Here is a 24839-nt window from a genome sequence, read left to right on the forward strand (position 1 = left end):
TTTCATCAAAATCTCAATTTTTGACACTGTTGTCATAGCAACCCTTTTGAAATTAAATCTATCAAGTTTTATCCAACATTTGGATTATGTTTATTGTCAGGGGTTAAATAGTTAGATATGTATAATACATTAAATAACTTAAAACGCTTTTGCCTGTGACCGTATTGATGCGCCGGAGACCACTGCGCATGCGCGGCAACTTTCCGAGCACCATGCGCATGCGCAGTGGTTTCCGTCGCATCAATACGGTCACAGGCAAAAGCTAAGCCGTTTCATCCCTTGTTATTTTAATATAGTAAGGCGTCGCGCCCGCTGATACTGATCCTTAACAGCCAATTGTTTATCGGAACTCTATAGTGGATAAATAAACAACATCAACACAGGGTATTTCTGTGATATTTTGAATTTATTTGCAGTTTAAATTTAGCGCCATTCTCGCGAGATTATCAACAACCCGGAAGTAAAATCCAAGCCAGTTTACAAGCCCCTGTGTTTCTAGCTCACGCCTGCGCATCAGTCAGTGCTGGGAATACTGGATATCGACAAATTCACTTGAATTACTCGTTTGATGGTGCTAGTCAGAACCCGAAATTGGAACCTAAATACGCCATGTTCTAGGTCATTTGCAATAAAAATCTCTCGCTTCAAGTTTTTAGTTAGCGATATTTTACTAACTATACAACGGCACGCATAATCCTATGAGCATGATATCCTGACAATGTGTTGAATTCGATAAAACCCCACTTCGAACGCTAAAGATTACTTAGTCTAGTACCTAGCCGTTGTTCCTCAAACAATGTCTAGGGCGAAAGTGCTCATATAAGGTTAATTTTCGTCCCTCATTTTGAGGGACGAGGCTTTGAGCGTCTATTTCAGCCCTTAAAACACCATCAACTGACCTGACTGTTCTGTAATCAGATGGAAGTAAACTATTGTTTGTGCATAAATTTGTAATCCTTAGTAGCTTTTGACGATCGTAGTAGCTCAAAACTTTTGACTAGTCGCTTCAAAAAATAGTTGAAGTGAAGCAACATAACAAATATGGCGGCTTTTAGTGGTGCATGATGGGAGTGTAAATTACCGATTCGAAATTAGACTTGGATTGACATTGATGCCAATGCAGATATTATTCTTGTTTCAAATTCTTAACGTTAAAATTGACTAAAATCTTTGCGTTTTATCAACAAAAAGTAACATTTAGAGTTATTTTAGAGAGACATATTGAATTTTCACATTTTATTAATTTAGTCCGTATTAGAAATCCCGATAGTGGCAATCAATTCAATTCAAATCAAATCAATAAATTCTCCGGTTCGCGATTTAAATCATCAAATATTTTATTGTAAAACACATTTTCAAAGTCAACAAGGTACTAATTTATTTATTTTAGTACAAAGGTTTGATTTGACACTAAAATCAGTTGTTGCATTGCAACTAACAGGAGTTAACGTCTATATGATACTTTAGCGTCAGACGTTGTAGGGAACCGTAACAACGACTGGTATTCAGACTAAAGATTACTAGAGATGTAAAAAAACTACCAAAAATAACAAATTTAGCGATGACGCGCGAAGCAGCTAACGGAAGTAATGACTGGTGCCGGGTGTCATCACTTTGTTGTTGAGTTCAAGACTCTTAAGGTAAATTTATTGCAGGCTACACTGATAAATATGAGATAATATCATGAAATAAGATTGATTTTTGAAGGACTAAACTCGTAGATTCATAATAAAAATATGAAAAGTACCAGGACTCGAACCAACAATCAAAATTGGGCCGTCAGGTGCTGCCACCATGTAACACCTGGCAACCAGTCTTTGCATCGTCAGCAGTTGCAAAATGTTTTTTGATAATTTTAGGACATTTATATTGATTTCTAGCCTTTGCAGTGAGGTTTTATCATATCCAACGCAGCGGTAGGATGTAATATTTAAAGGATTATGCGTGACGATATATAGTAAGTAAAATAACGCTCATTGAAAACTTGAAGCGAGAGATTTTCATTGCAAATGAACAAGAACATGGCGGATTTAGGTTCCAATTTCCGGTTCTGACTAGTGCCATCACGCGAGTAATTCAAGAACTTGAATTTGTCGATATCCCCTATTGCGCTAAGTCGAGAAATCGGCAGAGTGCGCATGTGTCACTACATGTGAACAGCATGTGAACTTTAATGACTATAAGTCGCTGTAGTTTCTACGCAGGTTCTATTTGGTTCGAATCCCGTAAAATATTGATCTTATAGCATCCCGAATATGAAATAATAAACTTTGATAACCCCAGGGTGTATGTATGTGCAAGGTTCGAATCCCGAATGAGTAACAGAAAAATACATCATTTTTTTCAATGTACCGGTATATATATTCAGCTTACAGCAAGCCCACTTGAACACCTGTCATCCTCAAAAATACAAATGATCCTCTTAAGCAATTATTTGCAAAATCGTAGAATGCTGTGATCCTGTTGCACGGTTGTGGGTTAAAATTAGTCGAATCATAACTCACATCTATGGAACTAGGCTCCTGATTGATTGAATAACAAGAGAAATATATGATATGAATGGAATCAATTTATTTTAATAATTCACTTATTTTATAAACATAAGATAAGATTATCTAGACATCAAATAGTTGACAGAATGTTTTTATCAAACAAGTTTCTAGTGGTAAAAATTAAACCACTGCCTCTAGGAAGTCATGAAGAAAGTACCCTTCCCACGTTTTATCTCTCTACCGAAGATTTATAAAAACAATACATAGGCCTAAGTTAAACAAGTACAACAAAATTGTAGGGAAAAACAACACATCTATAATAAATAATATATCAGAGTAAAAAAAGTACAACGCAGATGTATAGAAAAACAATACGTCTATAATCAAAGTAAAACAAGTACAACAAAGATGTGAAGTGAAAACAATACCACTGGAATAAATCATATAAATAATATAATTAAAGTGAAAGAAGTACAGTCTACCCCGATATACCGCCCCGCCCTCCCATATACTGCCACACATGCCTACCACCAGGTTTGCTCTATACATTACTCTACACAAATATATAGTAAAACATACCCGATATACCGCCATACTCTTTTTACCGCCAAAATTGCTCTGCACCGATGTGGGTGCAGTATATCGAGGAGGGGGGGTCGACTGTACATAGAGATGTGAGATATTAAACCTAAACAACAAAAGCACCAATAAGAAACCAGCACAAAGAATATTGTATTCGTGCAAGAATGTTCACAAGTGAATGTGTAGTACATGTATATAGTTAAAACATGAATTTCATTACCTTTTCATATTAAGCTAAAAGATAAAAGTTTAAATTGAATATTAATTTTGATAATTGTTATACAATATACAATACCATATAAGGCTAAAAGAGATGAAAGTTTAAATTGCACAGCTGTATAGGCCTATTTATTTCAATAACTATTACGCAACACAATGTGATGGAATGTAAATACATGAGGATGCATGTTGAGAGGCATGGGCAGAATGAGAAAAGGAATAGACCCACAACGAATGTAGATAAATCCACTTGAAAAAAGAAAGATGTTGATGAATCCACAAGTTTGTATTAAACATTAGATCTCAATGAAATCTACTACAGTCAAATCCGCTTAATCCGTATCAGTGGGACTGCCGATTTTTCTACGGATTAACTGAAAGTACGGATAAATCGAAAAAGCCTCAGATATGTGACCAACCTAGTATATGTTGAAATAATTCTTTATTCATCCAAGACACTGTATTCCTAATTCATTCCTGCTTTACTTAGGGAATTACCGTAAAAACCGGCGTATAAGTCTACGCGGCGTATAAGTCGAGGTCGATTTTTAGACCTACATTTCATGATTTTAACATATATCTGGCTTATAAGTCGAGTCCCTTCTTTTAGAAGAATAATTACTAGTATCATTGTATTGAATAGTTTGTTTTGATAACGATGTGTGCCTTCATGCACACTGCCATGCGTCAGCCTGATTGCTGCTGTGTGTTAATCAATAGACTGTTACACACACTCAGGTATAATACACTACCATACAGTGATACAGTAGTGTGAGTCACACGCTATATATAGCCTAATGTATTAAGCGCTGCTATGAGCGCGCATATATGAATACATCGTTTCAAATGAAGCTGTGTCAAAATGAAAGAAGTTTTTTTCATTAAATAGCTTTATTTATCATGAATAATTATTGAAACTGTTATAGCAGTGAGAAGATGAACACTGTCTTTTTTGTCTGGTAGAATCAATATTTCTTGTGACCTGAAAATACTTTGTAGAAAACTGTACTCGGAGTATAAGTCGATGTCAATAATTTAGTGGTAAAATCAAGGGTTAAAAACTCGACTTATACGCCAGTTTTTAAGGTATAGATGAATTTCTATTGAAAAGTAAACATGTAACATTATCGACGAAGTTTGAAAGTGGGACATCTGTCAAGATAACAGGAAAATGAGGAGATTTTACTTGCAACTAATGAAACAAATTTATTAAACATAAAACACTAGTATCTTGTCAAAATTTAAATGTCTTCAGTTCAGTTTTTTTCCCCAAAGAAATCGGTTATTTCCATTTGCTTTTTCGGAAGCTTTGCCAGGTATTGATGGACCCGCTCAGTGAATGCGAGAACATCGTCAGTAAACTCCTGTGAACTCTGCGTTAACGCGTAACTACTAAGTGTTGCGAGAGATTGACGAATGGCAGCAGCTGATGGAGGGGTAGGATTAAATTCTTCTTCTTCCTCCTCAGTGTCGGAATTTTCATGGTAATCCATATTGACGTCGGTTTCGTTGAACATGAGTCACAATGTCCGAATCGCTCATTTCCATGTTGTCTGAAACTTCCAAATTGTCATCAACCGGTGGTAAATCATTACCATAAATCGTACCAAGACGATCCCAGATGTTACGGAATTCACGCTGCTCAGTAGGCTCTTGTGAGCTTGTGGAAACGACTTCGACGATGTCGTCTGTATCAAGATCAATACCTGGTGCAACAAACCCAGTTGATCTAAAACAATTTTCTATAGCTTTTTTAGAAACTTTCATCCAGGCTGATTTTATCGCAACAATCGCATCTAAAATGTTCCACTTTAAGTCTTGATTTGCCTCAGCAGCCGTAAGACGACGAGTAGCTAATATTTTCCTGTAGTAAAACTTTAAGTTTTTAATGACGCCGCCATCCATAGGTTGCGTAATCGAGGTAGTATTAGGTGGTAAAAACACAAGTTCTATGTTCTTTAGTTCAATGTTCGGGTGAGCGGTACAATTGTCTACTATCATGCATATTTTTCGTCGCTGAAGTAACATTTTACGATCCAATTTCTGTAACCATTCGATAAAAATAATTCCCGTCATCCACGCTTTCTTGTTGGACAGGTACTCAACTGGAATTCTTACAACATTTTTGAACGCCCTTGGTCTCTTACTCTTACCAATGGCCAGCAGCGGCAGTTTATCGTCACCATTCATGTTTGCAGCAACTAAAACCGTGATGCGGGTTTTTGCCTGTTTAGACCCATGATCTTTAGAACCCTTGAAGCCAAGCGACTTCTCTGGCAGTAACTGCCAGAACAAGCCGGTCTCATCGGCATTATAGATATCACTGGGCCTGTATTGTTCAAGAATTTCTTTCAATCGCCCATCTTTCCATTCATTAACTATAACCTGGTCAACACCTCCTGCTTCTCCAGCTTTTAGAATTTTCACGATTCCATATCTGTGTCTAAATCGACTGATCCAGCTAGCAGATATGTTGGATTCATGTCCATTTTCACGGCTAAAATAATTTGCCTTGGTCAGCAACATACCGCCATCAATCCTGAGATCGGGTTTCTGGCTTAATTGGCAGAACCAGATGATCAATGCCGCGTCAACATCTGATAAGTCAAGGGTGCGTGCTCTCTTGATTGAACCTTTCCTTGCATCCTGCGGTTTTTCAACTAGACTCTTTATTTTTTCATTATTTTTGATATAATCGTTCAGTGTTTGTGGTTTTAAATCGAATTTCAGACCAATGTCCTTCTTCTTCCAGTTTTGATGGTTTTCGTAAAATTTCATAATCTCGTATTTTTCCTGATAAATACGGTCCGTACGTTTTCTTTTTTCCATCGTGAACAAATGAATGAACGAATATACAGTAGCCGAGTGCAGTAGTATAGCCTATATAGCGACTCTTTGAAGCAACAGTAGACTCATATAAATAGCGACAGTGTTGGCCTGGCATTTTAATCAATACACAGTGTCTGGGATTTTGAGTTATCGTTCTAACTACGGCGGCACGCTATGTTTTAACGGTGATTTGTAATTAATAATAAAATGTTTTTTACGATACGGATTATCCGACCGTTAATGTACATGGTTTGCACAATTGGACCACATATATACTACGGATTAAGTGAAAATACGGATTATTTTGAACGGATTAATTAAAAATTTTATTAAGGGTTTTAACAGTAAATAAACGGGACTGAGTAAAATATACGGAATATCTAAGAATACGGATAAATCGGCTCCGGATTAAGCGGATTTGACTGTATCACATAACAACTTTCACTCAATGAAATCTACTATCACATAACAACATTCACTCACTGAAATCTACTATCACATAATACGGTAAAAAAGGAAAAGACTTAGAGTGAACAGGGATGTCAGCCCTGGAGTGACCGACTTTGATTTCTTGTTTTTCTGGTAGGCCTAAGAGAATTGCTACACTTCAAAAAAGTCACAGAGAAATCACCCTTCCCACATTTTTATTCCCAGGTACTCACTCCGCAACTTTCTCAAAGCAAAATCTAAGGAATTTACATGTTCGGGCCACAGGAAAGACAAAAGCATATCTCAGTCAATGGTTCATCAGTCAAACCAACACATTTCCAGTGAAACCATTGGTCACATGTATAGCACCCAATTGATTGATGTTTACTTGGGTTAGAGCTACAATTCTGTTTGCATACAGGACACCTCCATTGTCTTTGTATTTTTGTTCCTGCCATAATCTCAGATGGACTTTTCTCTTTCTAATCTTTACAGATATCTTTTAGTTTTAACTTCGCAATATTTTGAATACCAGGGGAACCAATATTGTTTTCTTATTTCTCCAAATCGACTTCATTGTTACATCTATTTACCTCTGATATTTTTTCTGTGACATTCTTATTTCTAGTCTTGTATTTTACTCTTTTAACTCTATTGAATTATTATGTACAAGTTTAACATGTTTTTCTAAATGAGGTATACTAGAAAAAGATAAATTTACACCTGATGCCCAACATATTGAGCACATAATAAGTTTTAAGTCATGGACAATAGATATATGTTTATTAAGCTCCAGACGACTTGAACAAATATAAGGAGATTCAGAATTATTTTTTATGCATAACGAACATAGAACTGTCTTATTTGTGTCGACAGGAACATTTTTGTTTCTTCCAGGTCTGAAGTAACCTCACGTGTTTTTTTATCTACAGTCGAGTCTTCATTACCGATATCATCTTTATTATCAATACCTAAGTCGGGGTTTTCTTTATTATGATTCACTTGCAATTTACTTTCAGTTGGTTTATTCGGTATTGGTTCACTAATTACATTTTGTGACAAGTCAATCTTTTCATCGAGTTTTTCCTAATTTATACAATGCATCCGTGACAGTTTTATTAAATGAAACACTTCTTTTTGATAATCTTGTTCTTTTTCTACCACCATGTTGGTCACTCCAAGAAGCCTGGGGAAATGGAACATTTGGGCGATAGGGATCATAAACAACTGACTCATCGGAAGACACCAAATCATATTTGCTGTCTTTAACAGTTCCACTGAGGTGTCGCGGGCCAAGATTGTGAGGCTGCCGTTTTGCCAGTTTACCTTAAAAAAGTCGAACCCCTAAATGACTTTCATCATGCATGATTTTCAATATCTTGCCTTCTTTTATAAATTCAAGCGCTTGTTGCTGAATGTGAAATATTTTTCTATTCATCAATAAAATAACTAGAAAGGGACTGCCGAGATGGATAATTGTTGACTCCACTTTCAATTTTATGCGACAAGTAAGATGACATCAGTTCATCAACACTGTTTAGTTTCTTGATGTGAGCCATTAGGGCAAATAGATGTTTGCAGAAGTAAGGTTACCCCTTCATAATAAATGCTTCACAGCTACAAATACCAAGTTGAAGATTAACTACCGGTATATGAGAATTATCGCCTATTTTCTCTTGTATTGCATCCGGAACCAAGGTGAATAAATACTTAAAATAAAGATTCGTAGCAAGTCTCCAACATAACTGCAACATTTACTGATTATATCATTACTGTGTTCATTAGAGATCTGATTAAAATCACAGGAGGAGAGAAACTGACTACTTATAGGTGTACTTGATGGTAATCTATCTTCTAACATTTGAAGGTCATTATCATAAGTGTCACTTTCAAAAAATTGATCAGGCAGCGGCTCATCTGAAAGCATTTTTTTCTATTCGACTTTCTACGAGGACTTTTATAAACACCCCAACCATCTCCATCACACGCAACCAAAAATCCACCCTTTAACAATTCAAGTGCTCTATCACAGGTTTCTCGCACTAATGTCTTCTTTCGTATAGTTCGAATCTTCTCCGAAGATTTTTGGTAATTAAAATTGGCTGCTTTTAAATCATCATCAAATGCATAATGGAGCATTTTTACTACAAAAACTGATATCAAACGGTTGAGATGATTGCTGAAATATGTTGAATATATATCTTTTCGTTCAGTAACATTGTCTGTCATAAGAAGGGGATTGTGACGTTCAGTAGCTATGTTACAATATAGGCCTATTGGCTCAGCCTTAAATATGTCTGACCATGACCAATTTGTCTCAAGATAATTTATCAAATTTTTTTTTTGAGTCATTACTTAGTAAATTTGAAGGATATTATTCTTTATGAAATTAAGAAATTCTTCAGCAAGGAAATTGCGAGAAGGTTCATTCCATGAGCACATAACACATTTAAATCCTGTCTCTAATGGCCTCATAAGCAATTTCAATTGTGAATTGTCATTCAAAGTACGTCGAATGCATTTTAAAGCATGAAAATTACACAGTACAGACAGCAAACCATTTAATGATGCTCCCCTTTTAAGGGCAGTATCTTTGTCATGTTGAACCAGAGGAAAAAACCACAGCCATCATTGTATATATATAGAACTCTCTAGGATGTTGACATTCTTTTCTTTGACAAGGTGTATTATTAGCACATAAAATCCGAAGCAACAGAACATGGGAATCTGCATCATCAGAATTGCTCACTGAAGCTGCTGCTATACGACCTTCGTTTAAACTATCAGTAAATGTAATAAAGCTTGTATTGAATCTAACTGCATTGAAATCATGTTTAACATCCATTCCTATAACCGAACGCCCAAACTTTGATAAGTATGAAAGATTTTTTTCAGGAGCTAATACAAAATGATAATTTCTTTTAAAACTGCGATCTCCTCTTTCAAATAAAATCACCGATTCCACTTCAGTCTCTAATAGTTTTTCAGTATTGCGCCAATCTGAGCCAATCAAAGGGATATCATCTTGGCTTCCCATACTTTTTTTAACAGCCTCCCTATCGATATAACGCAATCGGTCACTTACTTGCTTTATTGTATGATTTACTGAGGAGCTTTCCTCATTTTCATTTGACAAATGGACTTTCTGTTGATTGTTTGTAGCGGAAAGAACTTGTTTTGGAGTAGCTTTATGTACAATTCGTTGTTGATCCCATTTATCTCTGGTTGTCAGGGATGGACGCTTATTTAATTGTACATGGACATTCTTATGATATTTATCATTATCGCAATGTTTATATACCTTCCACATTGAAAGGTTATCACCGTATAAGACAAGCTTTAATTTCCAATCGCAAACTAGATGAGGGTGATGGAAGCGTTTTGATTGATCATTTAATCTTACCTGGGCAGGCCGATCCCTCTTTGTTCTCAATTTATAATTGTAGCAAGTACTACAAAGTTTTCTACCATTAACATCTAAAACCCATTTCTGACTGGTCATAGATGCACAGTGTTCACAAATATTATTAGGCAAATTCTAAGTTTAGACCACATGCAGTATAGTTCATAGCTGTTGTTGATCTGTCTAAACTACTAAGTAATTTGCCACATGCGGAGCGACAATCATTTGACTTCGATGAACATTTTATGATCAATTCAACAATTTTTCCATCAGGTTTTTCATTGATTCCTGATATGATTTTTCATCAAATCTATGAGTTTTCCCCCACCCAGCCTTTTCTGTTACCGATACTTTCATAGCTGTTTGATTCCCTGGATAAACAGCACACACATTTTTATTGTCAAACATTTTGACTTTTTAGGTGATATCAAATGTAAATTTACTGAAATGATTTTTGGTTTCTACACCAGTTTCTAATACACCATCTTCTAACCACTGAATTTTATTTGATTCTTGAATCCAATTACAAGCCTCCTCATTGTTCAAAAACTCTTTCATTTTATCCAATGATATTTTATCATCATTACCAGCTTCTGTAAATGGGAATGTCTTATGCAACCGCTTTCCAGTTTTCAAAGTGACTTTCAATTTCAATGTATTTTTATTGTACCTGTATCGATGATGAATCATTGGTTTCCCTCTTATCAAGTTACTTACCTTGTTAAAACATTTTCCATCTACTACGGAGTAATTCTATCATCATCTTTGAATGACGTTTTTCTCACCTTTGATTCCGGTATTTCAAAATCATCATCATCATCAGGAATTGAAATTATTTTTGTACATTTCCGCTTCAGTTTAGATGCTAAACAATTCTCTGTTCGAATCACTGGAGATTCAGTCGAAAAAATATGACTCAACTGAATTGATTGTCCAATTATCCAGTCAATAAGAACTTTGCGTATAAAATGTGAATGTTTGCTTATATCACGTATATACACAAGTTTTAAAGATACAGGACTGAAACTAGTTAGGTTTGAAAATTCCTCAATATCCTGGGCAGCAAGACATCCTATAAGAACAGCAGATGGACCGCAGACAGAACCACATGTTCGAATCGGATAAAGAGGTGCACATGACCTACCACAATTGACAGTTGGGCGGCTTGTATTATGATGTTCAGCATCATGGCAACAAATTAGAGTGGGCAATGGTAGTTTTAAATTTGAACATAATTCATTGATATTAGCCACTTATGCTATTGGACAAGACCATTCCAATGTGTCCAAATAAAAAAGCTTGTTGTTTACCTTATCATAAACCGCAAGGGCCCAATGATTAGTATTGTAGGCATTTAAAACAGAAACATTATTAATGCAACCAACATGAAGGAAAAGGATCATTCTATCACATTGTTCAATAGTTCCAAACCTTTTTAAAAGACTAAAGAAATTAACAGGGAAAATGTCTGATTAATAACATCAGCAAACACACGAGGAGAGGTATGATTAATCAAACTGGCAAAGGCGTGTATAATCGAACCTTCGTACCATTTATCTAAATACATAGTTTGCAATTCATCAACTTGAGCACTGTAATTCATAAGTTGAATGAATCTTTCATCGGCCATTTTAGTTACACACTCAAAGAAATATCTTAAATTATTAGCACTGGTGACTGTTTCTGTAAGAGGGTGGTTGGAGGGCTCAAAATTAAACCAGTCACATACTTTCTTAAATTCATTTTTCTTTGCTTTGACAGTAGTTAAAAGATAAATAAACCTGTTTATCTCACCCAAACTAAAGCATCCATAATCAAGTTTTACATGTGCGTGCCCTGTTCCACTTGTCAGTCTATCTTGAAGTTGAGTTTTTATGTGGTTTTAGCTGGTTTAAAGGTGGTGTGTATCTTGACTGATCTGCTTTCTCGCACTCTTCATAACAAATAACAAAATCGACACTAGTTGATGATCTGGTTTCTGGAATATTGAATGTTGAAAAATGCTCAAGTCCATCGCTGAGTGCTGTTATCTCATTAGGTGTTGTCTCTGCATTCACATCGCTGGTTTCATCATCGCTGATCAATATGACTTCCTCTTCATATCCATCACCCCTTGACCTTGAAATGATTTCCATCAGTATCAATAATAAATTAGGGAAATGTTATTTTTTCATGACCACTCAAATTGATATTTACCTTGATTTAGCTTTCTTGCTCCTACAATTCTGTTCTATATTTCCTATCAGCAATTTTTCTCTGAAAGGAAATTTAAAATCTTGCATTAATTATATTCACAACTTCATAAGTAGCGAGTCAAAGAACATCATAAAAAACAGTAAAATTACCAAAAAAGATTATTAAGAGCCTAAAAACTTCTTATTCCGTAATTCATCAGTGCAGCTGTTGCGTATTCTGCCTTAGTAAGGCAATGAATATAAGTAAGATACTCATGTTCATTGAAAATACAGTAATAAGTTTTAGAAATAATTTCAGCATTGCTTTACAATGTTTTTACCTTGATACATGGTGATCTATCACATGATCTAACAATTCCATGTCATTTTCATAATGAAATTTGAGGCACCAACACTCCAGTCTCTTAGCAGGTTGACAAACAGCTGAATATGTTGAAGACTGCTCACCAATCCAAATATCCTTCTTTGCTTTCTCAACAGTTAAACAATCATACCTGAAAAATAGAAAGGTTACATTGCCGTGAACTGAAGATTCTGAAGAAATGGTATCTGGTATCATGATTATTTACCGGTTTGTAGTCCTAAAATCAATAAATGAGGAAATCCCACACTTCAAATTTTAAAATTAAACGATCAAATTTATTATAATGAAACCACAACGTTTCGGCTGTTGACTAACAGCCATCATCAGGTGGAATGACCAGAAAAACAAGTAACAAAGCATATAAACTCACAGGATCTAAAATAGAAGCAGTGTGTCAAAACTAAAGATAAACAGACCAAGCAATAAAACATCAAGGGTTACCGTAGAAACCACAGCAATTCAAAACAGTTCAGAGTAAAAACAAATTATGTAACTAAGTGAAGTGGACTGAAGATTTGGGCGATAACAGAGTGACACATAGTGACATTAACCCAAATCTTATAAAGAGTTGATGTGTCTGGATAATAATTGATTAAAACCAGTATTTAAATTAGTAGATAAATTGGATTTCGAAAGTTTACATATTAGGGCTGATTCCACTATGTGTCTCTTATGAATATCTTTACAAGGATAAATAGGTTTCGAATTCTGAAAGTCAAATTGGTGATTGGTTGTAAAGACATGATTTGCTATTCCACTCTCAGGCTTTTGGTTGCGCATATCTATTTTGTGTTCTTTAATACGCTGACTAAGATTACGCCCCGTTTCGCCGATGTACATCATATTAAATTGTCTTCTAAAATAAATTCAGCCACTGCTGTAGTGTTATCCTTTTGAATACGGATATGAACGAAAGATAATTTGGAGCAAAATCATTTAAGAGTCAAAAAGGCTGCCATTAGTTCAAGATAGTTAATATGAGCCTCAGCTACAATATCAGTCCAACGACCGCCTGTCGACCTACAATTTTTGAAAGCGCCTCCCAACCATTTTTTACCTTCATGACGTAGTCATGAAGATTATAAGCAGGTAGTGAGTCGATGATGTCATTTTCGTGTCGCCACTTATAACTTGTTGGTGGGAGTTCAGAGGAAGATTTGTCAAACGATTCAATACTTTAATCTTATTTATGCCGAGTGTGAAATTTCGCTTTTTAAAAATATTTCCTTAAATTATTAGAAAATGCCGATAGTAAGACATAGGAAAGTTTTTATTGTGAATGGGCGAATGACGGTGGCAGAGTCAACCTGTTATAAGGCGGAAATAGTTCCATGTGAAGGCAAAGCTTTTAAATGATAGGACAGTCCGAGGTGGTTTATCAACTTTTTTCAACTATAGTCCTGCTATTTTCCCAATCAAATTGCTAGATTTCGATCGTTTCTCATTAGTCAACACTTGTAATTCAAGTGTGATTTTGATGTTTTCCCGACCACAGGGATGAGAATTCCCCACGGATCCACGGTTTCCTGCGGATTTCGGATTTGAAAAATATCGATTTTCCACAGTCCAAAAAAGATGTAAAAGTATGGGGGGGATGATGATCTCATTCAATTGGTCTGTCGTGATCGGTAATCAGGTGAACCGTAAAATCGTTCAGTGCCTGTTTTACTTATTGTCGCGTAAAAGTATCGCATTTCAATGCATATTCATTCAGGGATGAGAATTCCCCGCGGATCCGCGGTTTCCCGCGGATTTCAGTATTGAAAAATATCAATTTTCCAAATAGTCCAAAAATGATGTAAAAGTATGGGGGGGGTGATGATCTCACTCAATTGGTCCGGCGCGATCGGTAATCAGGTGAACCGTAAAAGCGTTCAGTGCCTGTTTTACTTATCGTCACGTAAAAGTATCGCATTTCAATGCATATTCATTGCAACACAGTGATTTTGTTTGTACATTTGTACTACGATGAGTGTGTATGTATTTTATCGATCGGTTTCAGACACGCACGCACAGCAACAGTAGTAACGTATATAGGTCTACTTACTGTTGCTGCGTGATTGTGGCGAACGCTTTCGGATATTATACACTACTTGGTGATGATTTTTAGTGAGCATTCATCGGCGCATTTTTACTGCAATAATTCAGGGCTCGACCCGTAATGCATGAGATGCTGAATGTCATCGAATGAGGATGTACCACATTGGAACTAGCCATTACCTTCCAAAATATAATAGTCGTTCATGGGTTCAAGATCGCTCGGAAGTGCTCGGAAAGTGCTCTAAGTGCTCGGAAAACGTATTTAATTTCTAAAATTTTCTTGGGGGAGGGCCCACAAACCCCCCCGAAATAGCTTCGCGCCTTCGGCGCTCGCTAGTGCTGACGGCTATGCCGTCAGCTGGTTCGCGTATGTCACTCAAGAAAAATAACCCGCGGATTTTACAGGTCGGCGTTCTCATCCCTGATTCATTGCAACACTGATTTTGTATCTACATTTGTACTACGATGAGTGTGTATGTATTTTATCGATCGGTTGCAGGCACGCGTGCGCAGCAACAGTAGTAATGCACATAGGCCTACCTACTGTTGCCGCACATGTGTGGCGAACGCCTTCAGATTTTATACACTACTGGGTGATGATGTTTAGTGAGCATTCATCAGCGCATTTTAACTGCAATAATTCAGGGCTCGACCCGTAATGCATGAGATGCTGAATGTCATCGAATGACGATGTACCACATTGGAACTAGCCATTACCTTCCAAAATATAATAATCGTTCAGGGGTTCAAGATCGCTCTAAGTGCTCGGAAAACGCTTTTAATTTCTAAAATTTTCTTGGGGAAGGACCCCCAAACCCCCCGAAATCGCTTCGCGCTTTCGGTGCTCGCGAATGCTGACGGCTATGCCATCAGCTGGTTCGCGTGTGCAACTCGACAAAAAAAAAACTGCAGATTTTATAGGTCGGCGTTCTCATCTCTGGACCACATAGAAAGATTCTTTCTAGTTTATGTTGATTTGACGAGAAAATTCGATGTTTATTTTTGACAGGTAAGAAATGAAAGTGTGACGAATAAAATTATATGAATGATGTTTGATGGGTAAATCCAATGTTTCATTTGATATTTCATCGTAAGTCTATGGATGTGCTACTTTTTTGGTCTACCTTTGTGCTTCGTCACTGTAGGTGAATGTGATTGGCTGTTTTTGGAATTCCCGTGCTACTAAAATATTCATGGGAAATTCCACGCATACGCGAGTGCTAATTATTTAAGAGACAGGCTGCGCCATAACCGCTTTCTCATACAGCACTGGCATTGAATGTTGAAATCAGATTGTTGACCTTTTCAAACCACTTCTCTAGTGGGCGTGGTGTGCCTGAACTGCTAGTAGAAAACTGGCTCATTCGATTTAATTGTGGAAAACTGAAAAGTTTAACTTCATTTCCAGTACTTCAGGGATGGCAACCAGTACGAACATTGACCAATCAGGAGGTTCGCAACAAACGCTGCTTGATATATGACCAGGAAAAGTTGCGTCAAGAATCATTGATTCGAAGAATAGAGAAAATACAAGTAATTCGTAAAGGACCTACTGAAGATTTAACCCTCATCATGAATAAAAATTTGTCAACCCCTTATAATTGCGCCATGCGTAAGTAAATTTAAGCTTGGGCGGGTTGTGCAGTCTCACTTCAGACTTCAGTCGAAATTTCAAGACTGATTTTTTAGATATATCACCTTATGTTCTTAGGTTGGTTCATTGTCATAACTGATGTATAAATCATTATCATAAGCACATTAATTTTTAGCCCATTTGGGACTTAAGTCTCAGCGGGCTATTGCCTTCAGTGAACTTCACTTTTCGTCTCTCTGTAAATAGAATCCAATTATTTTGGGAAGTTTTGTAGATGCTTCTATAGATTGTCTTGATATTTGGTTATATATGTATCTACCCTAGATACATCTTTGCCCAAAAACTGACCCGATCAGAATCAAGATGGCCCACTGGCAGCCATTGTTGTTCACTGCAATCAGCACTTTTCACACACTTATGAAGTTTTCAAGGGAAATTTTAAAGATACTTCCATCAATTATCTTAATCTTTCAGATATATTTTTTATCTCCCAAGGGCCAATCAGCATGCGAAAAATTGGGTTGATCTTGAGGAAAATATCACTTAAAGTGTAATAATTTTTACGCCAGCCATAGGCTGAGCCGATTACTATACAAATGGAGCAAATGTAAATGACATGGTTTCCAGAGGAATGGCCCTTTGTGTAACTGAGCATATATTCATACAAATCATTCATTGAATAAAGTATTACCCAATCTCCAAATCCAAGGGAGCTGAATTTGGAAAAATTGCCTCGTGTTACGACCAATTGAGAATCCTCTTGCAAATTCCTTGAAGTCAAGCATAATAGAAGAACGACTTCCACATTTCATGTAACAGCAATTTATTCTATGTAATACCGGTGTTGCCGTAACTCTCAAACTGCCTGCATGTTCACAAATCCAGATATTTATTTGAAGACTGTGAACACGCAGTACAGTCCCAGTGATTCTTAGCTCACAATATATATATAGAAGTTATGCAGACAGTTTAACACAGAAATATGAATATGCAAGATAGAATACCATGGAGATTATATACATTTCACATACATAGACATAACACACGCCCCCCTCCCCTCCCCCTTAAGAGGGTCAGTCAAATTTATTACAGCACAAACTACAGAATGAACTAAAAAATGTTCAGAATTTCTTCTTCAAAATTCCATCTTCACAGTAATAGGCCTAAATGCAATTAGATTCTGGAAAGAGTGTCGGTTATCACATTATTCTTGCCACGAATATGATGAATCTCAGGATTATATTCTTGTAACATAAGACTCCATTTCATTAATCTTTATTACGGTTACACATTGATTTCAGAAATGTTAACGGTATGTGGTCCGTAAACACGAGTAGTGGAAACATTCTCATTGATGTATACCCATTAAAATGTTCAAAAGCGAGTACAAGTGACAAATATCTTTCTCGATTGTTGAGTAATTCAATTGTGCACCAGCAAACTTCTTAGAATAATAACATACCGGATGGTCGATATCATTTTCATCAGTTTGAACTAATACCGCACCCGTGCCAATGTCGGAAGCATCAACAATCAATTTAAATTGCTTGTCGAAATCTGATGCTAACAAGACAGGACTACAAGTTAACAAACTCTTCACAGATTCAAAAGCAATCTGACACTCCTTTGACCAGATCAATTTAACGTCTTTCTTCAGTAAATTCGTTAATGGTTGAGCTACTGATGAAAAGTTTCTGCAAGACTTTCTGTAATATCCAGCCATTCCAAGAAATCTCATGATACCCTTCTTATCTACAGGAACCGGATAATCAATAATAGTTTGAATTTTAGCTGAAATTGGTTTGACATGTCCTTCACCAACTGCGTGACCCAAGTATCTAACAGTCGCTTTTCCGAATTCACTCTTAGATAGATTAATGGTGAGATTTGCAGTGGTCAGATTTTGAATCAAACCACGCACTTGTTCAGGATTTTCATTCCAATCAGCAGAAAAGACAACGATGTCGTCCAAATAGACAATCACACACACTAACCCTTTAACCCTTTCAGTGCTGGCTTATTAATACCCTATAGTGCTGAAGATAATTTGAAAATTCTGAAAAATTCCACCCTAGTGTGTTGAATAACGGGAATAGCACTATAGTGTTTCTACACCCTGGCACGGTATATCGTTAGTTACTAATATTTCACTATATTAGACAGGTGCTGCCATCTTTCAAGAGAGATAATTAGTAATTACTAATTAAATCAATACACCGCAGTGCGGTGTTCTAGCAAAATCCATCACTGATTCATACACCGCACTGCTTTGTTCATTAATCTTTGGAAAGAAGCGGCTGAGTTTTTCATACCAAAAGGCATGACCTTATGCTGAGACAACCCATCAGGAGTTACGAAAGAAGGTATCTCTTTCGCACGGTCAGTCAGTGGAACTTGCCAGTACCCATTATTTAGATCAAACTTTGATACAAATTTGGCTTTGCCGATTTTATCAATAAGGTCGTCAATTTTAGGCATCAGTTAATAATCAGTTTTAGTTAGTGAATTAGCTTTCCTATAATCGGTGACAAAACGCTCTTTCCGCCAGGTTTAGGCACATGGATACATGGTGAGCTCCACTGACTGTCGCTAGGCTCAGCTACTCCTAATTTCAACATTTCGATCACTGATGTCTGCCTTTTCAGGATTAAGACGGTAATTATGTTGTTTAACAGGGCGAGAATTACCAACATAAACATCATGTTTTAAAAGATAGTCAAACCAGGTTTTTGTGTGAATAGATGTTTATATTCAATTAGCAAATCAGTTAATTGAACCTTTTTGTCAGATTCTAAACGCTCTGAATGACAATTAATCTTTTCGAGAAAATTATCATTTTTTACAGTTTTTTCAACATTGTTACTGCCCAAACTACTACGGTCCAAATAGTCATCGAATTCATAACAATCATCAACATTTTCGACTAAACTATTTACAGTTTGAACACTAGAATACGATTCTGAGACTAACGGTCGGTTTAAAGACATGCAAGATTCCACTTTCTCTTTATACGGTTTAAGCATATTTATATGACACAATTGCAATTCTTTTCGGCGATCAGGAGTTTGTATAAGATAGTCAACATCATTTAATCGCTTTTGAACTATGTATGGACCGTGGAATTTGCAGTCAATGAATTGGACTGAATAGGGAAGAGTACTAAAACTTTATCATCACAGGTGTTTGCAAGAACCTGCGGTATCATCTACTGTTTCTCTGCCGGGTTTCATTTTTAGATATAACAAGAAAATTAATTTTAGAAAATTATTTGACGCCTGGGAAAAAAATGTAGAATTTCTGGGCTAAGCTAATGTGGAATTGCAAATTTGAAATCGAAGTTATAAGAAATTTGGGGAATGATGAGATTTGGCGATTGGGTAGATGAGACAGGTCTTCGACTCTAGTAGTGGTTTAAATTTTTTTATTGAAAATGCTCAATAATTGATCGCGAACTTGCGACCGACTTCATTTACTTATGCCTCTAAGCTGGTCTGCAACTTCATTGCCTCCATGGATGAAGAAAGAGCTCTTCTGATGTCTGCTTCATTATGACTTCGAGCATATCGTGCGGCCTAGCCAGCCGGCCCGGTCCCCGGGCCCGGGCCACGCGTTTGGCTGTCACTCGATTTCCTAGAGTCTTCAGTCTGGGTGGGTTGAAGTAGACATTGTCATTTAAAATAACATGCTTATGTTGTTCTGTATGAATTACCCGTGTGTCATGTATGTTGTATTAATTTATTTTAAAATTTGCATTTATTGAATTTGGGAATTTTATCCCGGAATTTCAATGTAATAAGGATCAATAAAGAATTGAATTGAATTGTCACCTAATACACATGCCATCAGAGGACACGGAGCCGTATATGACAGCTATGCTATTATAAATTGCTAATCTCACGAAACTTGCATACTCCTAATATCAAACATATTTTCACAAACGATTGAATATTGAAATTATATGTTTACACATTTTCATATTGACCGCTTGTAGCCGCTGATGAAATTCACGCCGGCCCTACACACATCGTAGATAGCTTCGTCATTCCACCGGCATGCCCACGTCAGGGTCTGACTTTTATATCAGACTTCCGCATCGTGTATACATCCGCCATTTAACCGAATAATCCGATTTACTTATCATTTCTATTTATGCCTGCCGCTTCTGATATAATCATACATCCTTTACTATTACAATACGTCTTCTAATGATATTCAATGCAATATAACATTTCAACGTTCAAATATAGGTCATTATATAATCACAGGAAGCCATTCTACATCTATGTCAATAATATTTTGCCAGATAGCTTGTTTGTGTACACATAAACCTGTGACGTTTTACACATCGATTTACGGCTGTCGTTTGTAAAATGACGCTGAATGGTTAGCATTGTTTAGGTTTCATAATGGTAACGTTTTATAAGGCGTCAAAAAAGTGTATTTCAAGATCGATTTCTTTGGAGGAATATTCTTATTTGTACTACTGAAAATATCATTGACAATTTTGCAAATTCCGGGAAAAATAGCTTTTTTCAAATTGGATGTATGTCCTTGATATGCTAACCTAATAACCCATGTGCTCAAACTGCAAATTCAATCAAATTTTATTTTGTAAAGAAAATATCAAATCCTATTGGTTTTTACTTTATTGAACAAAAATCAATAAGACCAAGGGTAAAAATTGACCAGAAGTATTTGTTCCTGCCAGCTCCCCGTCTGCGCTACTCTGAAAACACCATTGTACTGTGTAAATTATGGGTATTAGCTCTGAGCTGGAATGTATTTTTGTCAAATGGAACCCACAGAATGCATCATTTGCCATTTATGAAAAGCTGACCGGCTGGCCATAGTGCCCCATGGTGCCCTTGTCTTTGATTGTGGTGTCTTTCAAGGTCATTGGTTTTTGTGTTTATGTGAATTGCAAAATTATAGCTCATGACATTTTCTATAATCTAGTAAGCTTCAAGGTCATTGGATTTTGTATATAGTCATTTGGGGGATTGAATAGCTGAATAACCTAGGATTTCCATATTATATTGGTACCTAGACATATTTTGTTACCACAATCAATTGCAAAATTATACCTCGTGACATGTTCTATGATTGTGGTGAGTTTCAAGGTCACTGGTTTCAGTATGCGTTCACCAGGGGTGTTGAATATCGGAATTATTAAGTATTTCCTTATTCTATTAAAACCTAGGCATATTCTTTTAATATGGGGCTTTGAATATTTAAAGGGTACAGACACTTTTTAAAAAATTCAAAATATGATGTATTCTATTGATCTATACTCTCATCTTCAAATGTTAAGTTTACGCGCAATCTGTGATTTTGTAACATGAAATTTGAACTCATTTCGTTGTTTACTATGGACCATAATTGTCCTCAAAAAGTTTTCACAGATATTGCTATCATTTTTCTTATGTTTTTTGCATGACGTATCTCATGACCAAACTAGGTCATGATGTTATCGAATATGGCCGACTGTGACTTCACTTAGCACCTGACCAAGTAGGCTTTGATGCTTTGATTATAATATGCCATCACCATCACCACATTGGAATCTTTGGAGATAATTTCTATTTCAAGTTTACCATTTCACACTGCAGTGCAGTGAATAAATCGGCGATGGAGTTTGCTAGTCCACTGCACCATTTTGTATTGTTATTAGTTATTAATTATGCCCATCAAAAGATGGCAGCATCTGTGAAACATACAAGCTGCATGGCGGTGTGGACGCAGTATAGCAGTATGCCCGTTATTATACAGTTATGGAATTTTTAAAAGTTTTGAAATCATATCCAGGGGCGTAGCCACTGGTGCGACAACTGCGACATATGTCACACCAATAATTGAAAAACCAATTATGCTAAAACGTCATAATAAACTTTATTCTGTATTTACATGGGGGGGGGTATCAAGTTCTTTTGAAGATGTCAGTGGTGCTAAAACGGAGGCGTTAGTAATGCACTTGAGATTTTCGGTGTGCCATTGAGATTTTCTTGAGATTTTCGGTCTGGACCATGCACCTCATCTCACAGTATAAAAGTTGCCGAATTCAGAAGACTTTTTTCATATTTCTTTAGAGTGACTCAAACCAGTTTTCTTCTGGTTATATTTCACTGATTCTGTAGGTGCTTTTGTTCATGAAAAATGGACCATAATAAGGGATTTGACCAAAAAATTCTGCTCAAGTGCTGAGACATGGAAACCGAGGAAATTGAAAGAGTACCGGTATTGATGTACAATAAGCTAACATTAGTTTACTATTCATCAATAAATGGTCAAGGGCAGATCCAGCCTACCACTTGTATCGAGGAGTACTCAGGTTTGCCCTTCTATTTTTCTAGTTCGTGATTTTGACAGGCTCTTTTACTAACATGAATGATTTTTTCCGGGCAAGTATTCTGGAAGTAGTATAGAAAATGGTCTAAATGAATCTGTAGTATAGAAAATGGTCTAAATGAACCTAAACGAAAATAATTAACTTCAAGGGGGATAGACTTTATGCCCCAAATATGCTTAAAGATTGCATCTCAGAGCCTTGAGAAATCAAAATATTCTGGGGGAGTGCCCCTAGGTCCCCCGTTTTGTTCTATGATATAGTTGCCCTTCCAGTTCAGCAGGACTCAGAATCTGCTGGGATGGTGAAACATCTGGATCCGTCCCTAGACCAAAGGTAACCTTAGAGGCACTATATTATCTACAGAAAAATTATTCAAATATGAGCTCTCAGCCATCAGAGCGCATCTCAGACGTTTTAATGTTCAAAATTTTCCAAAACCCCCCTTCTAGACGTCGCACCTTCGGCGCTCGTTTGGATGAGTGCTCCGGATTGTCGCACCATTGAATCTTAGGTGGCTACGCCCCTGATATCCAACACTTAAGGGCATTGATTAGTCAGCATTGAAAGGGTAATGATATTGGTAGGTTTCACATGCTTAAAACAGTTTGATGATCTTGTATCCATCATATAGTTTATCATACCATTATTTTGTATCCATCATACACTATTGACAACCTTCCTTTAACAAGATTAAATTAATCTCGTTAAAGGAAGATTGTCAATACTGTTCACTTCAAACATAAGTGATATTTGAACCACCAGCCGTAACTGCACTTTTATGTGCAGTTTGTTTCCTCGTTAGTATAGATTTTTATTTTGTCCATAATGAATAGGCTATATGGAAATTGATTTTATTTGCTATATATTTTAAGATGATAATGAGATATACATGGATCAGTCTATTCTCGCACTGGTCAATGGTAAACCGTGGGACATGCACCGCCCGTTAGTTGAAGATTGTCAGTTGGACTTCTTACATTTCAGAGATGATAATCCACTTGCATGCAACAAAGTAAGATAGGACATTGTATACCTGTTTTCTCAAAAAGAAAGGTTGAAATAAGTCGCTTGTAAAGTTTAATGATTCATCATTTGTGTTATTTTTCAGGCATATTGGCGGTCTTGTTCATTTATTTTGGGTCATGTTCTTGAAACAGCATTTAAAAGTAGACACTACGTGGAACTCTGCAGTTTTCCTGCACCAAATGGTAGGATTTTATTCCGCTAAGTCATGGGCGCAATTGCGTAAACTTAATGCTGAAATTTGGTAATGAAAAATGTAACATTGCTCGTTAGTTAACTTGCTGAAGCGGGTTGCTTCTGCAATGCTCAATATGCATTGGTCACATTATCATGGTCGCAAGAAATATTGATGACAAAGTCAAAAGTTTTCCACAAAACAAACAAACAAACAAGCATTATAATGATTTAAGTTTATTTTGTTTAAAGAACTCCACTCATTTAACCACCGAAATAATGTCAATATAGCCAACATATGCCTGCCTCCCTGGTTAGTGAGAAACACCGCATGTGGAGATTGTAGGTCATAGTCTGAGCAACGCTAAAAATTTTCTAACTCTTCATAAGTAATCGAAGATAGTAAATTGTCATTAATTTGATTCGTTTTTATGCCCTTAGCGATTGTGTTTGAAGCCTGACTAACTGTATTTAGTTAACAACACAGTGATATTACTTTTGTTGCGCATCAACTTGCCTTGGGTACTCTCGCTTTATATAGACGGCGTTCACTGTTCATGTATATCAATAGTAACAATGCTTCCCACTGAGCAGATTGTATTTTTTACTGAGCATAATCCACTGACATGTATCAACAGAGACCTACATTGATTTGTCAAAACATGTAGCTGTATGAAATTGTTTCTTTTAAGCTACCGTATCTTCCGGTGTATAAGTCGGGTTTTTGAGACCAAAAATCATGTCCAAAAAATGTAGGTCGACTTTACACCGAATACACTATCAATATCGTTAACAGACGATATTTTAGATTTCAAGGTTGCCATGATGATATGGAATATATAATTTATGTAAGGCTACACTCGAACCGTATACCAATTAGAATTTAGAGTGTTGTTAAAATAATTTCTATAGTTTGGAAATGGTTCAAAATTAACTGATGTTAAAAATCAAATGAGAACGAAAAGCGCGCGCGTGTATCATTGTACAGCATTTTATATAAGCCGTGCAGATAATCAATACACAGCAGTCTAATACTAGACTACAGGCGCGCAGCATTCAATGTATACACAATACATTCAACAATGAGCACTAATCCGGTAATTTACTATCAGAAACAACAGATCCCAATGATTGATAGTAAACAGTGGT

General features: G+C 36.4%; 1 protein-coding gene across 1 annotated transcript in view; it reads left to right on the forward strand.

The window, feature by feature from the left end:
- LOC141907113 (large ribosomal subunit protein mL39-like) overlaps window positions 1–24839 on the forward strand; it is a 68539-nt gene that overhangs the window by 13919 nt on the left and 29781 nt on the right. Inside the window, exons 2-4 of the mRNA XM_074796685.1 lie at window positions 15962–16165; window positions 23366–23505; window positions 23602–23701. Coding sequence (XP_074652786.1) covers window positions 15962–16165; window positions 23366–23505; window positions 23602–23701 — 444 coding nt within the window. The remainder of the gene's footprint in view (window positions 1–15961; window positions 16166–23365; window positions 23506–23601; window positions 23702–24839) is intronic.

Source organism: Tubulanus polymorphus, chromosome 6 (genome assembly GCF_964204645.1).
Source record: "Tubulanus polymorphus chromosome 6, tnTubPoly1.2, whole genome shotgun sequence".
In the NCBI taxonomy this organism is placed as follows: domain Eukaryota; kingdom Metazoa; phylum Nemertea; class Palaeonemertea; order Tubulaniformes; family Tubulanidae; genus Tubulanus; species Tubulanus polymorphus.